Here is a 20,852-nt window from a genome sequence, read left to right on the forward strand (position 1 = left end):
CCAACAGCTGAAAGTTATGTGGTCCCTCTGGGTTTCTCACATGTATTTGTTGCTCAGGCAACGGACAAAAAAAGTCATTTTGCTTTTTTCTCATTTTCCTGTTCCCCCCCAACATTTTATACACTGAGGAAACACAGGTAATTATTATACTAGTATAAATCAAGGAAACCTAAAACTAAACAACCTAAAACTCAGCCATAAGCATGGAAATGGGCATGCGTATGAAGTTCACATTGGAGCTGAGAATCTGCCTGAGTTCCTTGCTCTGATAATTGTGTCCTAAACACATATGCTGCTATTAAAATAGCTACATTTTAAAAGAAACAATTTGCATAAAATATATTGTTTCTCTGTACAGTTTATTCACAGAGGTAGACCATGAACACCAATGGATCTGCTTGCTAGGATAAAATCCACTATGTGCTTGCAGAACGTGGCAAAGCTTATTAAATCCAAAATTATTATACTTTATAATTTTTTATAACATGATCACGAGGACTGTAAATGTAATAAGAAATCCAGTGCTGAGGCATTCACTGATATCAGATGCTTCAGGCACTTACACTTACGTTTTGTACTACGACCTCAAAGTACAATATTAAAAAAGTCATTGAAGTTATTTTAAAAAAATAATTAAAACAAACAATATTCTTCCACTTGACAGAAAACAGAAATTAAAATAATTAAAGAGGACATATAAAAATACAACTGTTAATAAAAATTAATTATGTGTTTTTCATGTTTAGTAATATAGTATGAATGAAGACTATTATTTTTTTAAAGGGCAACCATGTCCAAATTTCACTCCTGTCTTCTTGGAAAGGTATCTTACAATAACAATCTAATCCAAAATATATCCAGATTTATATTCCATAAAAGAAAAGAAAATCCCCTTAGGCAACTGTGTGTGTCCAGGCTAGTGGAAGGTTAAGTCAATCCCCTCTCATTGCAGCAGTCAGCAGCACCACTTGCCTTGCCCACCGAGACCCAACAAGGTTACAGCAATGAAAGATGGTGACCTGGCATGATAACGTGGAGGGGTCTGAAAATATAACATCTGTCCTTAGCAGCAACATGCTGGGTTGCTGCAGTTTTATACAGTACAGGGTTCTTTCTGTCTGCTGAATACCAAGCTTAAGAAGATGCAAAATCTCCCCTTCATAACAGAGAATGCTTTTAAGTAACTGAAAAATGATGGCATATTAGAATAGCGATAATTCATCTCACATAATTTAAGGTGGAAAAAAAAAAAGAGTATAAATGCTTAATTATTAAGATCTTTGCATTAACATTTCCCAGAAAATTCTCACAGAAACTTTAGCACAATATTTAAAATGGTTCTTCACATATTCCTTTATGCAGTTCTTCTACATTTTAAAACAGTGGTGGGATTGCTTTGTTTCCAAAATACAGCATAGGATCCTGCAGATCTCACTGCTCAGGGAATATATGAAAGGCTATTCACTGCCAGCATGTTAAAGAGTATTTGGCTTTTCCAGACAGTCTGTCAGTCTCTATTATCTGGAAATGCACTTGAAAAGTTTAATGGTTATTTTTCTTTAGGAGGAAATTTGGTATCATTGTTTAGATCAATTTCCTTTTTAGAAGATATGTTGTACCTAACACCTGCCTCAGAAAAGGAAAAAGATGTCCACGTAGAACAAAACAGAATATTCCAGTGAAAACCTATGTGTTTTCACCTATTCCATCAGTTGTTCCTTTCATCTAGATATTTCCTTTTATGTAATTTGCATTAACCAATTAAGAAAAATCAATTGCTACAGAATCATACATTACATTAGTTACACATTATAGAAGTGAAGACAGAATTGGACCATGCATTAAAATGACCTGCCAAAGGACTGGCAATACCCACCCAGCCTTACTGCACTGGCTATGCTTACAGACGGCTGGCAGCCCTGCAAAGGCAGGCAGTGGCCCACTAACGGTGAGCTTCATGCAGCCTTCACTGTGATAAACTCCCCGGCTAGGAAACAAATTAGAGCTCCTGCTTGCTCTTGTGTGACTCCATAATGAATTTCATCCCTTGTAGAACTTAAATCCACTAATTAACAGAAGTTGATTTCTTCTTAAGCCCAGGGCAGAAGATTTGAATTTTTACACTGGACAAAGTCCTAATAATAAATGTGTGTGAGAATAGAGGTGCTTCTACCTGGGACTTATGTATGGGACTCAACACACTGAGTCAGAGTGCCTTCATAGGGAGCTAAAGATCTGAAGTGATACAGTCACCTTTGTAGTGGCCCAATGTATGCTATCTGCATTTAGTATGTATCCTCTTCAGTGAATGCACTAGCACCAAATATACACTCAAAACTGTTTCCAGTTTAACACTTAGCTCCTTGGCTGGCATAAATGGAATTTACAGGAATTATTATTCTCAGAGTAATGTTAATTAAAATGTACATTCAAAGGCATAAACAGGCTGTTTGTTTTTTTTTAAACAACATTATAGTAGTTTAAGAAAACAGAATTAAACAAATAATAAAAGCATGATGCTTCTTCCTTTGGACAAAGCACAGATAGTAATTCATAATAAACTGAATTAGAAGGATATTTAACCTTGATTAACATAAAACATAAGCAAAGAAAGTTACTTCTGTGCTTCCCAAGTGCCTGTGCTTCACAATTATATATATATATATATATATATATAAATCTAGCAGAAAAGTTGGACTATGTAAGCAAGTAAAGCTTAAAATAGCTAAATTTGTACTGCCCCCCAAAAACAAATCTTAATCAGAATGTTTAGCTCTGACATCTATTTTTCATATGCATATTAGTGTATCTGTCCTAACTTGCTTGAAGAGAAACCAATAATATGTATAATAAGCTTTTTACTCTGCTTTGCTATGGAAACAAGGCATGTGTGATCCCACTCTCTCTGCCTTTCTGTATTTTCTCAGATAATTTTTAACGTGTTGGATGATTTCACCTGATCAGGAGGGAGAAAAAAAAAGACAGAGGTGGTGTCAAAAGTAATTCCTTTCCTGCAGTTCTAAAGAAACAGATATATAAAGAGGAATCTGACTGAAAGGGATAGCTGTGGGATGGCACAGACCTCCCAGATATGGACTCTGGTGCAGCCTCAGTGGAGGCCCTTGTTTCTCCAGGCAGTCAGCCAGGATACGAGGCCAGCCTTTACACAACAACCTGTCCATCTCTGATTCAAACTATTTGCCAATGCTGCTCTTTCAATCTGTCCTTTGTAATAAAAACCATTGTTTTAAAGACAGACCTATAGCAAAACATACTAGAAAAAGGAAAAGAAAGAAATCTTCTGAATGAACATTAATATTCAAGGTCATGACTTCAGCTTTTCATCCTGTTTCATGCTTCTCATCTTTTCCTTATTTAGGGCTGCAATGCTTGCTGTTGATGGTAATAATGTTTTTCAAGCCTCTACACAAGAATATTGACCTGTTGTTGATCAATGTACCAGCAGTATATAACAACTCAGTGCTGTTCTCCTCCCAGCTGCCATCATTTGTCAGTTCCAGGTTCATTTTACCTGAAGGTAGGACTGCTTCAAAAGCAACCCCACCTAGACTGCTCTTTCCAGAGAATGAAAGAAAGAGGAAAAAAAAAAAGGCAAAAAAAATAACTGAAAATATGATTCCCAATCAGGCAGATGACACTAAAATAAAATTGTAGCCTTCATATAACTGTATATGCTTAATAATTCGCTGGTGAGTTAAAGTCAAGACACCGTGAGAGTAATGAAGTCTTTATCTTGATTGGAAAACGTTTCATTATCTGAATAAATGAATCACTGGTCCACACCCAGAGTCTTTTCCTTTTTTACCCTCTCTTTTTAAATGTACTGCAACACTAAAATGTAACAGCAGGGAATTCAGCCAGGTTTTCTCCCCCCCACCAACTGCAACAACCTGCATATGCACATAAGATTTCTATTAAAAAATAAATAAATTTCAAGTGAGAGAGTTAAAGATTTCCTTATTTCTAAGGAAAGTTTGATGCTCTTATTTTAACCTTTGTTCATGTTCATACTTCCAGGCATGAAGTGCTACTAAAGCACGTTACACTTGGCATCTCTTATTACTGAAGCAGAAGGCAATGTAATCTTGTGAGAAAGTGTAATAATGCGGTATTCATTTTGCTTCTGTGGCTGGAAGCCAACTCTATATTAATATTCATTTCCAGTATACAGAGCCACAATATTTCATTTATTTTAAGAATTTACAATTAATTTGGTATGATTCTGTTATCTGCTCCCAATTTCCTTTCCTGTTTCTTTTAGCTGAAAAAGCAGCTCTTGTACAGACTTAAAAAAAGTAAATTCACAACTGAAGCATCAAAAGATTGCTACTGGCTACTGAAAGCAAGAAAAACAGGGACAGAACAAAATGAACTTGAAATATTACAGATGACAATGAAAATTAGCTTTCTGCAAATGGAAAAAATAAAAATAAAAAATCAATCTGCAGAAGTTCTCAGTTGACTTTTTCCTTTCCAGACTCATCTGATATAATACTATTTGTAACATGCTGTTTGCTACTGTAGCCAAAATAGAGAAAATAAGTTGTTTATCTGCTTTTCTTTTCTGTTTTCAAATGTCTTCAACCAACACGTAGTATTAAACTGCAAGTACTCTGCTGAATTTATTTAAATGTACTACATATAGGGATTTTAAACAATTACAACAGCAAATAAAAACCTCAGCATTTTAAAACATAAATAGTTACCTCTATTTCCTACACCCTAGTGCAACCACTTTTGCAGTGTAAGTGGATTTAAAATTATCACAGGTTACTACTTAACTAGCCTTTTGTAAAATTTACAATTCTGTTCTCCTAATATACAGTTATCTTCCTTATCTGTCAAAGAGGCTGAAAAACAGTTTACCTTCCAGCTGATGGGACTTTTCATATAAAACAGAGATTTTACTGAAGACTGCAGACTTGATAGACAACAAGCAGTGCAGCAGCTACCAAATCGGAATCACCATCACTAATGAAACCATGCAAGAGCTGCAGCGTGCCTTGGCAAGGCAGTTTTCTAATAGCATCCTTGCAATGTTTAAGAATGGGAGAGAGGAGAAATTAAATGTGAAAGCTATTTAAATGAAATAAGATTTTCCAATGTTCAGAAGCCTTCAGGAAGTCTCTTAGTATATAGACTCTGTTCTATGTGTATGTTCATATTATTCATTCATTCTCATATATATATGAATGAACAATCTATTTTAGCATAGCTTGTCCGTCACGACCCAAGTCTTAGTCCAGAATAGAATCTAGGAAATTATACAGTAAATGTGGAACCCCTTATACAATACTTACATTTTTAATCTTTGTTTTTACCATTTTTAGGGACTAGATCTTTTATGCTTATATAGATTTGGGAAAGAAGAGTGGGGGAGGCACAGCAGCTTTCCTTTTTTTTCCTCTAGAAATCCAGCCTTAAATTCAAAGAATTTTGACAGTGTAAGGTATGCATCTGCTTTAAAAGATGGTGAGATCACATGACAGATGCACTGAAGAAGCCTATATTTCATACACCAATTGCTGAAAAATGTAAGAAGGCACGGAAGTGCTATTTTATTACCAAATCAGTATTTCTACCTGCAATCTAGTCAAATAAAATGATTATAAACAGGAATAGCCTCAAGTTACAAATATTTGTAATTATAAATTCACAAACTATGCTTTCCTGATCATTCGTTCGTGTTGCTTTGTCTATTACTAAGTACAAGACTTATTACTAAGTCTACAAGAACAGCTAGGGAGATAGATTTTATGAGGAAAGAAAGATAGATTATACAAGTTTTCTTTAAAAAGCTTTTTTATTCCTTATCTCCTTAATTTAAGAGCTATTTTAATCACTATATTCAATAGCAGTGAAGTATTTTTCCCCTTTTTTAAAAGAATTTTTTTTTAAGTAGATGCTATTTCTGTATGCATTTTGAGTTTTATTTCCTGAAATTTAATGTGCATAGTTCTAATCTTAATGAAGTGATTGTCATTTTATTTTCAGCCAGCCAAATTAGAAAAGCAAAACAGGTATTTCATTTGCACTGTTTAGAAATTTTATATCACATTTAACATGGTACACATTGCTTCTAAATGGCTGCACAATGAGAACAGGAAAATAATAAATATAAGAGTCCAAATATAAGGAACTTACCAGTCAAGGGTATTAATACTGTCCTTTCAGTTGCCTGAACTTTCCAGTTTCAACATACCATACTGTATCAAAACCACAAAGTATATTTTTTCTTAAAAAAAAAAAAAACAGAACAATTTTAATCTTGTAAATTAAACCTAGAACCTGACACAGATACTCTTAGTTTGACATCCTGAAGCTTCAAGTAGTCTAACAGAAATTAATTATACAGACCATTCATCTCATTTGCAAACTCAAGGAAAAAGTAAACAAGTAAATGAAAGCTTACCTTCAGTACACTGCAGGAAGCTGATAGTGAGCAGGAACCAAAAACTTTGCATTCTGCAACCAGAAGACACCATTATTGATTCCTGTAAGAATTTTCTTTGTATTCCTTAATGAATCCAGTTATAAAAGCCCAGCATCATCGAAACCAGTGGTCTGCATTATTCATCTTCATACCTGCAGAAGGAGAGAGTTTGAAAGAAAAAGGGCAAAAAAAATCTTCATCAATAGCTGAACACCAATAATTTGGAATACCAAATTTTACTTGACTTGAAGACAGAACATTTTAATAAAAACTGACGGTACACCTGTACTGTAGCTGAGAATTTGGCAGATATGTGGGATCTAATCTCTGAAGGTCAGTGATCATTAAACAGAATGCCAAATAACAGTACATGTTAAAGTTGAAAGTAAGAATGTTATTGATGTACGTGTACTAAGACATGTGGAACAAAAAAAAAAAAAAAAAAGAATTTTCTCTGGATTTAAGAAATTGTATTTGCAGATGCTTAGGTGAAGCTTTTCCCATTCTCCCAAATCTGACACTGCCTACATTTCTCTACCTCAAAAAAAAATTAAAAAAAAAATAAGTCTAGGGCCATGCCTTGTGTCTTAGTGATTCAAACCATGCAGGGGCTGGAGGCAGCAAAGCAACACCACCCAGCAGTAACACTGCAGGTCTTCTCCCTGCCACACCTCTGGCCTTCCCTGTTGTGACACACAAAGGTCAGCAGCCTCAGAGAAGAAGTAGTAACAACAACTTTGCTGACAAAATTATCTTTTTGGCTAGGAAGTCTCTTTGTGACTTTATAGTCTGATACATTTATATATAATAAACACCTTCAGAGAAAAGTAACGAACGATACTCTACTGCTTCTGACAAGTATTTCTCAATCAGAAACAAATCTAACTTCACTGCTCCTGTAAACTAAGTACCAATGGAAAAAAATCTTAAAACCATAATTTGCATTTGAAAAATAAAATTACAGAAATAGTACAGTTCCTGTGAGAGAAGATTTGGCAGCAGAGAGCTCCCCTTAGCCAGTGGCTCCATTCTTGCACCAGCCAGCCCAGCAACTATGAGCATCCTCATCTCTGTCTCACTGTACTAGGTTATATCAACTCAGACTACTAGAATTTGGGAAGCCAAAAATGAACATCAGTATAAAAGTATAAATGATTTTTAAGTGCAAAGATGGCTCTGTATATTACAGATACACAAAACAACTCCTGAAGAACAACTCTGAACATAGCAGCAATTACAGCTCCAAAGAGCTGAGTCTGGTGCCATGTTGGCTTGGTCTCTCTAAAACTGATGAACAGGACTGCGTTTTCATGTGCAGATGTATTTCTAAAATATCTGAAGTTAACGTTAGTTTATAAACATACAGCAATGTCTATGCCAGCGCTTAGTAAAATGTAACTGTCAGGATCCAAGAGCCACTTACGAGTCTTATGAGTACTAGAGCATGTTTAGGGCTATAAAAATATTTTTACCCTTTTGCCAAAGAGAATTGGAAAGGATGAAAAGCACACAATCCCAGGCAAAGAAATACTATGAACTACAGATCATTTTAACAAGAAATAAGTGTTAACTCCTTTTATATTGGTGAATATTAATATTAATCAACGATAATATTTTTTTTCCCTAAGCACACAGACAGCAACAAGATTGGCGCTGACTTTTTTCCGGCAAGGCGGGAAAGATGGAATTAACAGAAAACATTGCAGTACAGTTTCTCTGGCTCTGAATGAAGGCAATATGACTGTGGCAGAATAGGGATTATTAAATAGCCAACCACGCTTCTTTACTTGGCTCCCCTGTAACGGGAGCCATGCCACTTCAGTGTAGGGATCCCCCTCGCAGAACACAAGCATGCTTGTGATTCCACATGTGGGGAAATGAAAGGGAACTGCCATCTGAGGGTAACTGATTTTATGTTTATTTATACATAAAAACAACCTCTTTTTCTAATTTCCAACTACAGACAGGTGCTCTTCAATCACAGGTGCTTTTATCCGCACGTGTCTGAAGAAACGACATGCAATAGCAAGCAGAGTGCACCAGGGCAGGCCGGCTACAGAGTGGCTCTCCCTGGCACAGCCCTACATGCCTGGAGGTAAAAGATGTGCCCTCAATTTAGATGGTGATACACCAGCTGCTACAGTAGCAGTCATGAGAGGGAGTCATACTGTATCTCTGTATCTTTAACACTGGTCTGAGCACATTTTGCAACATATATATTTATATCAAAGTCCACAAAAGATGTACTGCATTCAGGAGAGATTACAATTGCAAAGGAGCTCCTGCTGAGTAAAGCAGCAAAAACTACCCCTAGGATATAAATATAAAATAAAATATATAAAATTAATATATATTATATAAAAATAAAAAAAATATGGAGATAGTTCAGCTAAAAGCTGAGGAAGTGTTTGGATTATTTTTCAGCTGTAGCAAATGAAAAATCATAAAACTATTTCAGACACCACAGACTAATCAGTATAATTTCAGTAAGCAATCAGAATAATCCAAGAAAATAGATGAGGAACTATAATAACTAAAAGTGAAATTAAGTCTGGCTCCTGATTACTCCCAGTTTGTCCAGAGAATTTTGACTTTCTGAGACTTAATTTTTATTGCTTTTTCCATAACATATTGCTGCATACCCAGATTTAACATCTTCCTTCACCTTCAAGTGGACAGTGACATACCTGTGTATTAGTATCCCTAATCTCATTGCCCCCCCCCCCCTTTTTTTTTTTTTTTTTTTTTAAATCTGGGAGAAGTAGGGGGACATTGTAGTAAAAACAAAAACAGTCAGAGCACCTTCAGAGATACCTAGCATCTCTCTGGGAAATAGCTGCAAAATAATTCATGGCAAACACTTTTCTGTAGTTGTTATTGCTGATTTTTAAATAAGGGGTTCTGACCTTGTAAACTGACTTACCCATTTTAATAAGAAATGTTTGTGAAAGAATACTGATGTTTTTATGATACCAAAACCAGCAGAAACTATTCAACTAACAATAAATGGAAATTATTTTAGGATAAATTTAAGTACTTTGTGTGCAATGTATTTTTCTCTATAGATTGCTGTAGCCTACAGACATAAAATTTAACTCAGTGTGCTGCTGCAAAAAGAATTCAAAATAAGCTAACCAACATCTACCAGATTATCAATGACACATTTTTTCTAATAAGGCAAGAAAAAAATATGCAATGTTTGAAAACTGATACAATGGCTTTTAGTTTTGCTTCTTTCTTCTCTTCTCAATAAAAATCAACAGCTTCACAGTGATCAATTTTTAAAGCAACATATACACTTGAGAAGCTCTATGCGGCTTCAAACAAATTAATGCTACTATTCTGAACCAACTATTCATCAACAAAACAAAAGCTAATCCTGAAAAAGGTACCCAGACATAAACTGGAGCCAAAGCACACTTTGACTCCAGACACTGCCGTCACTCGTGTCTTCCTGACCATGCATCTGTCAGAGATATGGAGACTGTCGGTGGAATCTAACAACAAATCCCAAAACAAACAAGCAGGACCAGGAAAAGCCATATTAAGTTACTTCTTCGTAAACAGAAAAAGTAGACAACAGCAAGTGGCTATCCTGCACAAATAACTTATTTCCCCTCGGACCTTAATAAACCTTTTCTCTGGATAGCTGACTGTTTGGGCATGGGGGTGGAGCAGAGAGAGATTCCCCAGAGCAAAAGGTTGCTTGAATTTCAGAGTGCAATAAAAGCTGCCCAGAAAATTTCAGTTGTAACTTAAATCCCTACCTCTGGGCCATACTGCAGTCTCTCGTAGAAAAACAAAAAAAAAAACTCTACTGGAAACAGAGCAGCTCATCTTGTTAAGTTCCTTTGCATATGTGCTGTTCAAGGAGACTAGATCAGTAATAGAAATGTTCAAACCTGCACCCCACAAAGGTACTGGGTATCTCTTAATACTGTATTCATAGGCTGTGCTCCAAGTCCCCAACATCTTAGTATCTTACTTTGCTTCCTTGTTCCTCGGTACTTCTAAAACTTGTTACAGATGGAAAAGCAGCTGCAGAATACGTGCCACCTCTGACCATGTCCCTCCCCGCAACACTGCTCAAGAGCACCCCAGAGATAAGAGAAAGCTGCTCCAAGCATGCTCCTTGAAATACTTTCATCTTAGAAGAGAAGGACCTCTAAAGGACTGCTTCTTTCCAACTCTACTGTGTTTAACCTTCCCAAGGTTTTATTTTCAAAAGCCAAAAAAGGGTCTTTTAAGAGCTTCCGGACAACTGACACAGCATGCTCAAGAGCTTCCTCTCCCCTCCAGTTCCAAGCTTTTCAGGCAATTAAGCCAGACAGGAAAGCAGAGATCTTTCTAGCTAAGCAAGAATGTTTTCCTTTAGCTGAAAGCCTTTCAGACTAACACCAACGTATTTCACAATGTAGCACTTAATTTTCCAAATGATCTTTGAAACACTGTGAAGCACTTGCAACATAGTTATGCTTTAACATCTGTATTACACAAATAAAAACCAGACTGGTTTTACTGACAGTGGTGCTGAGCAAGGTAAGGAACTCATGCCATGGCCATGCAGCCTGTACATGCCAAGGAATGAGTGGATCCCAGGCAGTGCTCTTTATAAATCCTGTCTGACCTACCTTGCCACACATGCAGCACCCCCACTGCCTTTCATAACCCAGTTTATGAAACTAAGTAATTCTGTAATACATCTGAGGCACTCTGCAGAGGAAAGGGGGGAGATGAGGAGGCATGGGTGAGTAGATATATATTCATACAATATAATAGACTATATAGTCTCCTGAGAAATCATGCGTCCACGTGCCTTCCCACCATAAGGCTTTCCAAATTTAAAAAAAAAAAGTTAAATTTCCTATAATCTGTAACATAAGAATTCAATTACTGCAGTGTGATTAGTAAAAGCTTCTAAGCTACACTAGTAAAATACTAGAATGAGACCAATATTGTTTATGATTGGTATTATACATACTTGCAACAAGATCCAGCTCTAGTTTGCAACATTTAACATATCTTCAGATGCATTCAATATGAGTCACTCCCAAATCCTCAATATGGTTATTAATGTAAGTCAACTTTAGAATAACTTTAATAATTTTGCATTGATGCTACAGTATCACATTGCATAAAATTTTCAAAGTTGTGAAATCTTGGAGGGAAAAAAAAAAAAAAAAAAAAAAAGCAAGCAAGACCCTATACTGATTTAGTTAGCATCCTTCTAGTAGCTATGATAAATAATCAATGCCTGATCTGTTCCAATTAAGTCACATATTGCGAGAAGAAAAGAAAGGCCAACTCTGTTCTATCTAAAATTGATTAACAAAGACTTATTTTCCATTAAAAGCAATACAATACTAAAAATGCACCACAAAGTCTTTTCTTCTTTTCTGTATTTAACAGTCCCTGTCAATTAACACCTTGAATAGTGGATTTCTAACCCAAAATATCTCTTTCCAAGCTGCAGGCAAGGAATGCTGTCTCAGGGAAGGGTGTAACACAGTAAGAACAAGACTTGAGCAAGGTCATCCAATCTTAAAACAAAAATGCAATTTCTGTGCATTCAGCTGCCTTGTGCTCTGAAATGACATCTCCATGCCGGAGGAAAGCCTGAAATAGCACGCAATAGACACGTGTACCCTAAATTTAGAGTGACCACAAAAATACCCATCCCTACTGCTCTGGGTTCCCAGCTAATGAGAACAGAAGATTATTCAAAATGCAAGACCTACCTATGCAAGACACGACACTAGACAGTGCGCTGACACGACTTCAACAGTGCAACATTACACTTCAGTCCATCAGTACACAGCAGCTCAGTGGTCTACCTCAATCATTCACAGAGAAAATAAATAGGATTTAAGAGGAAGAGATGAAGATTTTCCTTTCTCATCCAGTCGGGCTTGGCCTCACTCTTGTGTTTTACAGACATGTTACCCGAGCTCCATTCCCAACAAGGCAGCTTTGCCCCGTCTTGTTAACACAGGATAAAGCCTGGACACTCTAGGGAGTTTTCATTCAATAAGCCAGCAAAGTAAACCTTTGCTAGTGCTAATAAGAATGGCTTTTTTTGGCTCCAGGCACTCTCCTTTTGCCAAGGCTGAATTTCTCTTTTTGCCTTTGCTAAATACTCTGAATCGGAGGGGGATGGGAGTGTCACTCAATCCTCATTACAAATTTCCGGTATTTCATTTGAATTGACATCGCACCGCTCAATCAGACCACCTTGACTCAAACGGCTAGGGTAAAACCTTTTTAACACCGCTGCCCTCTGTGTCGCTAAATCTTCCTGGGGTCTCAGAGATAAATCCCAAGCATCCGAAGAATGGGGGAGGGAAAGAGATGTTGTAAGTCAATTACAACCGTTATCAGCTGTAATATCTGAGTGTCATGCTGAGCATCTTAAATATGCTGATCGCTTTGGACACCAGAGGCACAGTCTGAAGCTGCTTGCCATTCTCTTCATTAAACCACAAAACAAATAGCTCTCATTTTCAAACCTACATAGGACAGACTTTATGAACATCAAAAATAAACAAGAAAATAATGAATAGCTATAAAAAACACAGGGAGAGCCATATGACAAACTGAAAGCAGCAATCATAAGAGCTGAAGAAAATTCAAAGGCTTCCCAAACTCCCCACAAAAGAGAAATCCTCAAAAATAATTTATTTATATTAAAATATATCATTTATTTTCCTTGGAAAAAAAAAATGATAAAATAGAAGGCTGGTATCAACCAAGGACACTGAGTTCTTGTAAGACAGTGAATTGTTTGCTGGCAGTCTTGACAAGGCCCTACAAAGCCCATACTTCCTCTACCCCCCTCCACCCAGCCCCACCCTAAGTGTTTTTCACAGCAGAGCATTTGTTTGAAGTGGAAGCAGGCAAAAAAAACAAATGAGACTGGATCTGGCCCAGGGCTGCTCTTGGCAGGCCTGTACCTGCTCAGCCACGCGGCGCTCCTCCTGCCAACTGCCGTGGTTGTGGGGCACCTGAACCACTCTGCCCATGGGCCCAGCAGCCCACCAGGCTCACCTGAGCCTTTCGTAGTGACATGGTGAGGTGAAATGGCCTCACAAGACCAGCAGCCAGCCCACAATACCAGCAGCCAGCCACCAGCAATACATACGTGAGCTGCTAACTCCCCAAATCAAGTTGTGGCTGAACATGAACAAGAATGCAGCATTTTTTACCTAGGCTGTAACTAGGGTAAACAGGTTGTTCAGCCCCAATACGCTGCAGCTGCCTTGCATTCATGCGCATGTGTCTACACATCTCGGTTTGGTAGCACCAGCCCACTAAAACTACCGCATCAAAGACTTCTCTAGGCATCTGCCAAGGAATATCATCAAACAGGTTAATGAAGGCCCTGTGATAGCATCCATTTTAAAGCACCCTGGTTTCTACCCGCTGTACTGAAGATCAGTGCATGCAGTCTGTATTCAATAGAAATGATACTATTCAAGTTTCAAGAAGAAGCTTCTGTGGGCAGCAAAGTCAGGTGTTTTTTTTGTTTGTTTTTTAATTCTGTCAAAAATCTTTGATGTCACTAGAAAAAATACCAACTCTTCCAAAAGTAACTGAAAAATATTTATCATTTTTTATAAATCAGAAGCTGGAGGCACACAGATATATACACAGTGCACTAGGTATATATTAGTGGCATATTTTATGCTTACAGAAGAATATGGTTCCAATGTCAACATCTGTGAGACCATGGCCTAATCATTGTGCAGTGAAATATGAAACAAAATCAATGGTGGCACAAAATGTAATCTCTACTGTGTTTGGCTCACTGTGTTGAAACCTTGACTCATAAATCACTGTTACTTGCCATTCAGTGAATCGATATTCAGATTCCCTCTTGGTCTATACATATGACCACTAAATGAAATAATAATGACCAAAATCTGTCATATATTGGGTTATCAATATTACCAAAAGGGATTTCTTGGGAACAGTGAGGTAATCTAGGATAAAATATATCAGATGAGCTTACAAAGAAATGTGAAAAACCTCTGGCTAAATATAGATATATAAAGGTATTTTCAAATACTTCTTCCTCCATCATAACCTTACATATTAGAATTTACCTTAGAATCATAACAGTGCATTTGCTGAAAGACCATTTCAGTTATATACGCTTTTAATTAAGTTTGGAAGCATGCTGTACTTGAGCATTTTTCTTTGTCTTCTTTCAAATAACACCTTCTTAATATATTACTAGTTTTTTTTGTTTGTTTTTCTCTCCTGTGAAGCATAATTAGCATTACAGTGATCAGATAATAGCGTTTTCTTACTAGCAACCTGTCAAGGGCTCCAGAAGACCACATTTTAGTTCTAAAAAAAAAAAAAAAAAAAAAAACTAACAAACACTTTTTGTAAGAATAATTCCATAAAGCCTTATCAAGTGCTTCACAAATCATTTAGTCATTAAAAGGTGGTGGATAACCTCTTGCGGAGAAACCTGAGAAGTGCTGTGTACTGCCATCCCAATTTCAGTCACAAGCCACAGCGTTATCAAAATTTGTAGTTTTGACAACGGAAGAAGGAAAGAAATGGTGGGCAGCTCAAAAACGTCACCTTTGAAGGAACAAAAAATACAGGAAAGGTCTTCACACTGTTTTCTAAGCACATGTGAGATTCTCCAGCCAAATATGATTTACAGGTGGAAACTTCTCTGAATTTACATAACCCTTTGGAAGACTTGTGTGTATATATTAAGTACAGAAAGGAAGCAGATGTTGGCAGATGATATCTTTCAGGTTCACTGATTTTACACACCAGTAGCACTTAAAGGCTTATATCTCAAAACCCTGAAAAAAAAAATCAAACTTTTCCTTCACTCATAATTAGCTTTTCTAATACATATATTCATAACAAAAATCATAAAAAGAAATTATGGGTCAAAGGTCATACATGCCAGTGCTGTATGGACAGCAGTAACTTTTCCTTGCAACTACACATAAATAAATTGCTTTTTTGCCCAACATATCATCAAGAACATCCAAAACATACACAATATGTGTGGCAAATCTTCAGTATCTATACAAAAAATGCCTAATTCTACAAAGAAACAATAAGCTCATTTCTGCTACTGGATAATGGACTCTACAAAGATATACAAGCTACCTAGCCATCTAATGGTGCAACTATAATTAAGAGTATTTTTTTATACAATTGAATGAGCAATGAATGTTCAGGTGACTGTTCTTCACTGAAATAGGCAGCTGGATGACGACCAGCCATTTAACTGGGGTGAACCGTGTTTTTTTTTTTATTTATTTTTTTAATTCAAGCTGTAACAGAAAAACAGAAAACTATTTCAGTACACTTTTAAATTCCCTTTGTAGAAAAGATAAGTTGGAAAACTCTAATAATTAAACTAATTAGAAGTTATGAGCCAAAAGAGCTTTAAATTATAATTTGACAGAAAAGCTCCTACTACTTGGATGTACCACTGTGTAAACTCGGCACCTCTCTTCTCCCTAGCATACATGTATTAGATAGTATTTTCTCTTCCCTGTGAGGGAAAAGAAAAATATATTTTGGAAACAGTGAACACCTTTCCCATGTACAGTGAAAAGGGAGGTGTAAAGCATTACCTTCTAGCCATAAAACAAAATGGAATAGAGGTTGTCTCCAGCACTGCCACACCAGCCGCAGCGAGTGCTTGAGGACACAGAATTGCTCAATCACTTTCACTCAAAGAATTTTGAGAAACGCTGAATGGAAAATGATCTCTATTCAATGAAGTGACTGAAAACGGTACATTTTGCATACATTTTCTTTTTTTCTTTTTTTTTCCCCTTTTTAATATCATTCACACAGCATAGGTAAAGTTTAAGACATAGCATCAATTTAACACATTTGTTAGCAACAACATAACCTTTCATATTATGCAGTTTTATCAAGCAGACCAAGAACACTGTCAAACAATTAAAATTTCTTGTAAATAATAAGGTCTCGTTTGCTCGTGACAGACACCGCTACTTTGGAAAAATTATTTTTCTATAATTTGATTACATTAGGATTTTAAATGATAGCTTTTATATTCTTTTACTAGATGATAAAGAGAATTGTTATTATTAAAAAACTGTTCTTCCTATCTTCTGCTGCAGTTCATGAACTCTAAGTGCAACTAAAAAGAAAACAGTCTACATTTGTCTACCAACAATATTTATAAGTGAACAGAGTGGAAAGATTACAAAATTTGAATATGAACATTATATTATGGTAGCAACAATCTAGATGTTTTACAGGAAAGTGAAGTGGATTACCGTAAATGAAGTTTTAAATGTCCTTTCCATTTTATAGATAACACAAAATGACTCTTTTCATGTCTCCAGCGATAAGGATACATATGCCACACATTTAAATAGTGACTTCACCCTATTCAACCCTGCTCATGAATTAATAATTCAGTGACATTAATACAAGAAGATAAATGATAAAGAGGTTACAGCACAAGGGCCAATGGTACATATATACTTCTTTCTGAACAGCTAATACCTCTCTGCCAATTACAGTTAGAACTTTTTAACAGTTTTCAATGGCATTTTTACAATCTAAATAGCAGCTTATGCACACACAATTTCACACAACTCAAGCTTAATAAATCTCCTGCTGGTACCAAACAATCATTCTGGGGGATTAAAGTGCAACATCTGCTAACATTAATAAGCATTTTACATAGCAATATGTATAAAAGCAGTTGTTATCAGTCTTCTGAAAAAGCTTCTAGACTGGTTTGGCATAAATTATACCTTTACAGTGCAACTGATAACTTTAGCTTATGGGGAAAAAAATCAGTGGAATTATATACCAGATGCAGTTATCATCTCTAGTAGAACAATTTTTAAAATACTTGAAAAATAAACAAAAATGTATGCATGCAAAGAATTTCAGGGAAGAACCTGGTAAAATCACATGATTTAAATACTTACAAGAAACCGAAGCTCCCAATATGTTTCCAAGAGTTAATTTCTTTGCTAATACCAATTACAGCTTTTTAATCCTTTTTTAAAATAAATAAATAAATAAATAAATAAAATGTATTTCTACCAAAGCAGAATCTACTGTGAAAAAATGCATGTCCTTCTATGACATAAAATAAACATCAAAGGTTTTATTTAATTAACAACTCCAGAATAATTTTTTAGGGAGAGTTTGGCTAACAAGTAGGCTTTGGAATCGAGAGCCGTGTAATGTCAGCTGGAGCCAAGAGCACAGTTGGCAAACACGGCAGAAACTTTTACACACAGCCCTGCCAGCGCAGCTCAACCCCTGCAGCTCAGCTGTGGACAGCTGAATAACAGAGCCTGCCAATCACCCTTACTACACACTGAATGAAACAGTCGTATTCCAACCGGTATTATCATTTAATAGTAAAGCAGCAAAATGAAGTTTGTATCAATGTACGTAGAGATAAGAGAGAACGCCAAACTGGATCAAGTAAGCATGTAGAATACATTTAATTTGCCTTTCTTTTTTAATTAGTAATGAATCTTCCCATTTTTGCATTATGAACTGCTTAAACATGATTGTTTTAACATTATTTTTATGTCAAAACATTGCTCTAGAAAAAATGACTATCGTCATATTCTCCTGACATCTTCGACATTCTTATTTGACACGTTATAAGAGAGATTAAGAAAATCAAAGTAGTAAGATAATAAAAGACAGCAGCAATGCCAGCACAGCACTTGACAACTAGTACTCAGGACCTTTTGATGCTATCAGGTTTTAAAATATCTGCAACTAGGGCTGAAGCTAGGCGTAGCCAGGAAATAAATAAAAATAATAATAATAATAATAATAATTTCGGGACTGATGGCAAAAGCTTAAAATAACATGTAAGTACATTTAGTATCTATTATTTCCTTGGACTGATGGTTTCTTTATGCTGAGGTCTGTGCCTACAATTCCCACACACAGTTCACAAATTCTTTTTTCTCAAACACACTTTGACTTTCAGATTATCATTTTAAAATAAAAAAATGTTTAAATCACTGTTCGCTGCCTGTAAGAACACAGCTTTATATTAAAGCGATAAATTCTTACCGTTTTTCTTCAGCACAGTGAAAGACGATTCTGACACAGGACTTCCCTTGAGGCTGCTCCCCAGCCAGCACCCTCACACCCACTCTGCCATGCACCAGCCCCATGCGCATCCTGGGCGCTTACGGCTGCCACAGGGATCTCACTGCCCTCTCAAAGCCCAGGCGGGGCTTTCCGCTCATTCTCAGATTAACATTTGCTATTTCATCCATTTTAACAGTGCTGAGGAGAAATCTAGGTAACACTTTTGCTCAAAGACGATTGAATATTAAATATGAAATTTAACAGATTTTAATCATAACAGTTTGTAAACTGTGTAATATATATGTCTGCCCTAATTTAGTAAGATGGAATTCTCACACAACACTCATCAAACCGAGCACAAAAAAACTGTTCTGGCATTCCACTAAATTAAAATCTTCAGTCCCCACAGCAAGAACGCACAAATTTAGATTTTATTAATACTTTAAATCAAACTCACTTTCATGTAAGGCAATTTACAAGTCATCTTCTCTTGTCATAGCAAAGAACAGAATTGGGTCTTAAGCATATTTTTACAGACTCTTTGAAGACAGTCTAACCTTCTGGTCTGATCTGCTATTTTTAACAAAAATAACAATTTATTTGAAATTCAACAAAATCCCGTTTTCATGAATACATTTTTAAGCCTTCCATTACAACACTAGCAGTGACAGAGTAGCTGACAGCTCAGCAGACATGAGGTAAATTTAAGAGGAGCTGTTCCCATTTGGAAAACACATGCTTTTCTACCCACTTCTAATTCAGCAACCTGAAAAACTCCAAATTTTACCTAGATCACTGTATTTCACAGCTTGCCCAAAGATCTATTTAATGCGCAAAACAAGTCATGCAAGCTACAGAGATGCTTGGAAAGGCACGCTGATCTAAGTGGTGCTCCGTGGACTTAAATATTTAGAATTTGTAGCACTGAATAACACTACCCAGCCCTCTGCATTGCAGGCACTTAACCCAAGGCACGAGGAAACCTCTGACAGGTAGATGGCCCTGTACTGATATTACTCATCAGAAGCCAGTGAGAGCCATGCTGTGAAGCCACAGAAAAAGAAGAAAAAGAGAAGAAAAACAAAGGGAGTTGGCAAAGCTGAAAATGGCATCCCCCCCAGCCAGCTCCACAGGCGGTGGCAGCAAGAAAGCACTGGGGCAGCACAGAGGGGGAAGAAGCTGATGGAAGGGAAAGCCTGAGGGGAGACCCATACCTGGGCCCTGACTATGTGGAGGCAGGACCACAGGAGGGGACACGCGAGGTGCAGCAGTGGTTGAGAGAGCAAGGAAAGAATGACAGTGAAGAGTCGCAAGCTGACAGGGAACTGGAAGCACGCAGAGCAGTGCACAAAGGGAACAAGTTGCACGTGTAGAATATCCAAGTGTAATGCCTCCTCCTTCGAGCTGACTGCTGGCACCGAGGAACGGTACCATGCTTTCATGACCCAACGCACAAAAATGAATTTAAGCACAAGACACGCTACCTGCAGCCATGAGCTTTGTTATCCGCCAGTCCACACCAGAAGCCACACTCCACTTGAAGGACAAGTCAAAGCAGTAAGGAACGTGGAGACAGAAAGCTAACGTTCACACTAGATGTTACTGGAAAGGCCGGCATGAGCGCAAAATGAGATGCATGCTTGCATGTGTACCTGCATACAACTATTTAGAAACATTTGTTGTTCTGCAAGCAATCATATGCTATAAATGACTGATGATTTCACAGTGCCAGAAGAATAAAAAAACAGCCGACCAGTTTCAACACATCTACTGCAGATTCTGGGTAAGATTGTTGTTTTAAAAAAATCAAGTCTAGAAGAGGCCATAATAGTAATACATGTGCAGTTTATTTATGGGTCACTATTGGGCTGAACTGAGATTTAATTTCTGGGAAAAGATAAAAAGAGGTAAGAGGAGGAATAACAGATGAAAACAGAAGAAAAGGCAAAAAAGGCCCATTTTTTCCGATATGCAAGAAGTGGCAGAGCAAGGCCTGGCAGAGCACTCCACCTGACTGGTTATCAACATGCTCCCTAGAATTTGCTGTTTTATTTTAATGCCTCTTTACTCAAAAGGTGATCTGCTGTTTTTCACCTAAAAATAGCAATTTTACAGATCTTCTAAAAATAAAAGTATCTAAATCAAAATTAGTATGGTGTAAAATACAAGAAGAGCCTACAGCAAGCACAGCGTATGATTTCAACAGCCAGATGTTTCACCACAATGGCTTCTGGTCACCAAAAATCGAAAACAATTTCAATTTTACGGTATTACTTTAGGACTGTTAAGTAAATACCACTTGTTA

At 36.8% G+C, this 20,852-nt stretch overlaps 1 protein-coding gene across 17 annotated transcripts in view; it reads right to left on the minus strand.

The window, feature by feature from the left end:
* Window positions 1-20,852, minus strand: part of ADGRL2 (adhesion G protein-coupled receptor L2) — a 157,868-nt gene that overhangs the window by 119,088 nt on the left and 17,928 nt on the right. For 15 of the 17 annotated variants that reach the window (XM_084527861.1, XM_084527864.1, XM_084527875.1 and 12 more), the window contains one exon: window positions 6,434-6,606. In XM_084527861.1, the coding sequence (XP_084383987.1) occupies window positions 6,434-6,506 (73 nt within the window). In that variant the 5' untranslated portion in view covers window positions 6,507-6,606. Of the gene's footprint in view, window positions 1-6,165; window positions 6,257-6,433; window positions 6,607-17,409; window positions 17,431-20,852 lie in introns of those variants that run through there. The other 2 variants (XM_084527871.1, XM_084527862.1) reach the window with 2 other exon arrangements.

This window comes from Aythya ferina, assembly GCF_964211825.1.
Source record: "Aythya ferina genome assembly, chromosome: 8".
Taxonomy (NCBI): Eukaryota; Metazoa; Chordata; class Aves; order Anseriformes; family Anatidae; genus Aythya; species Aythya ferina.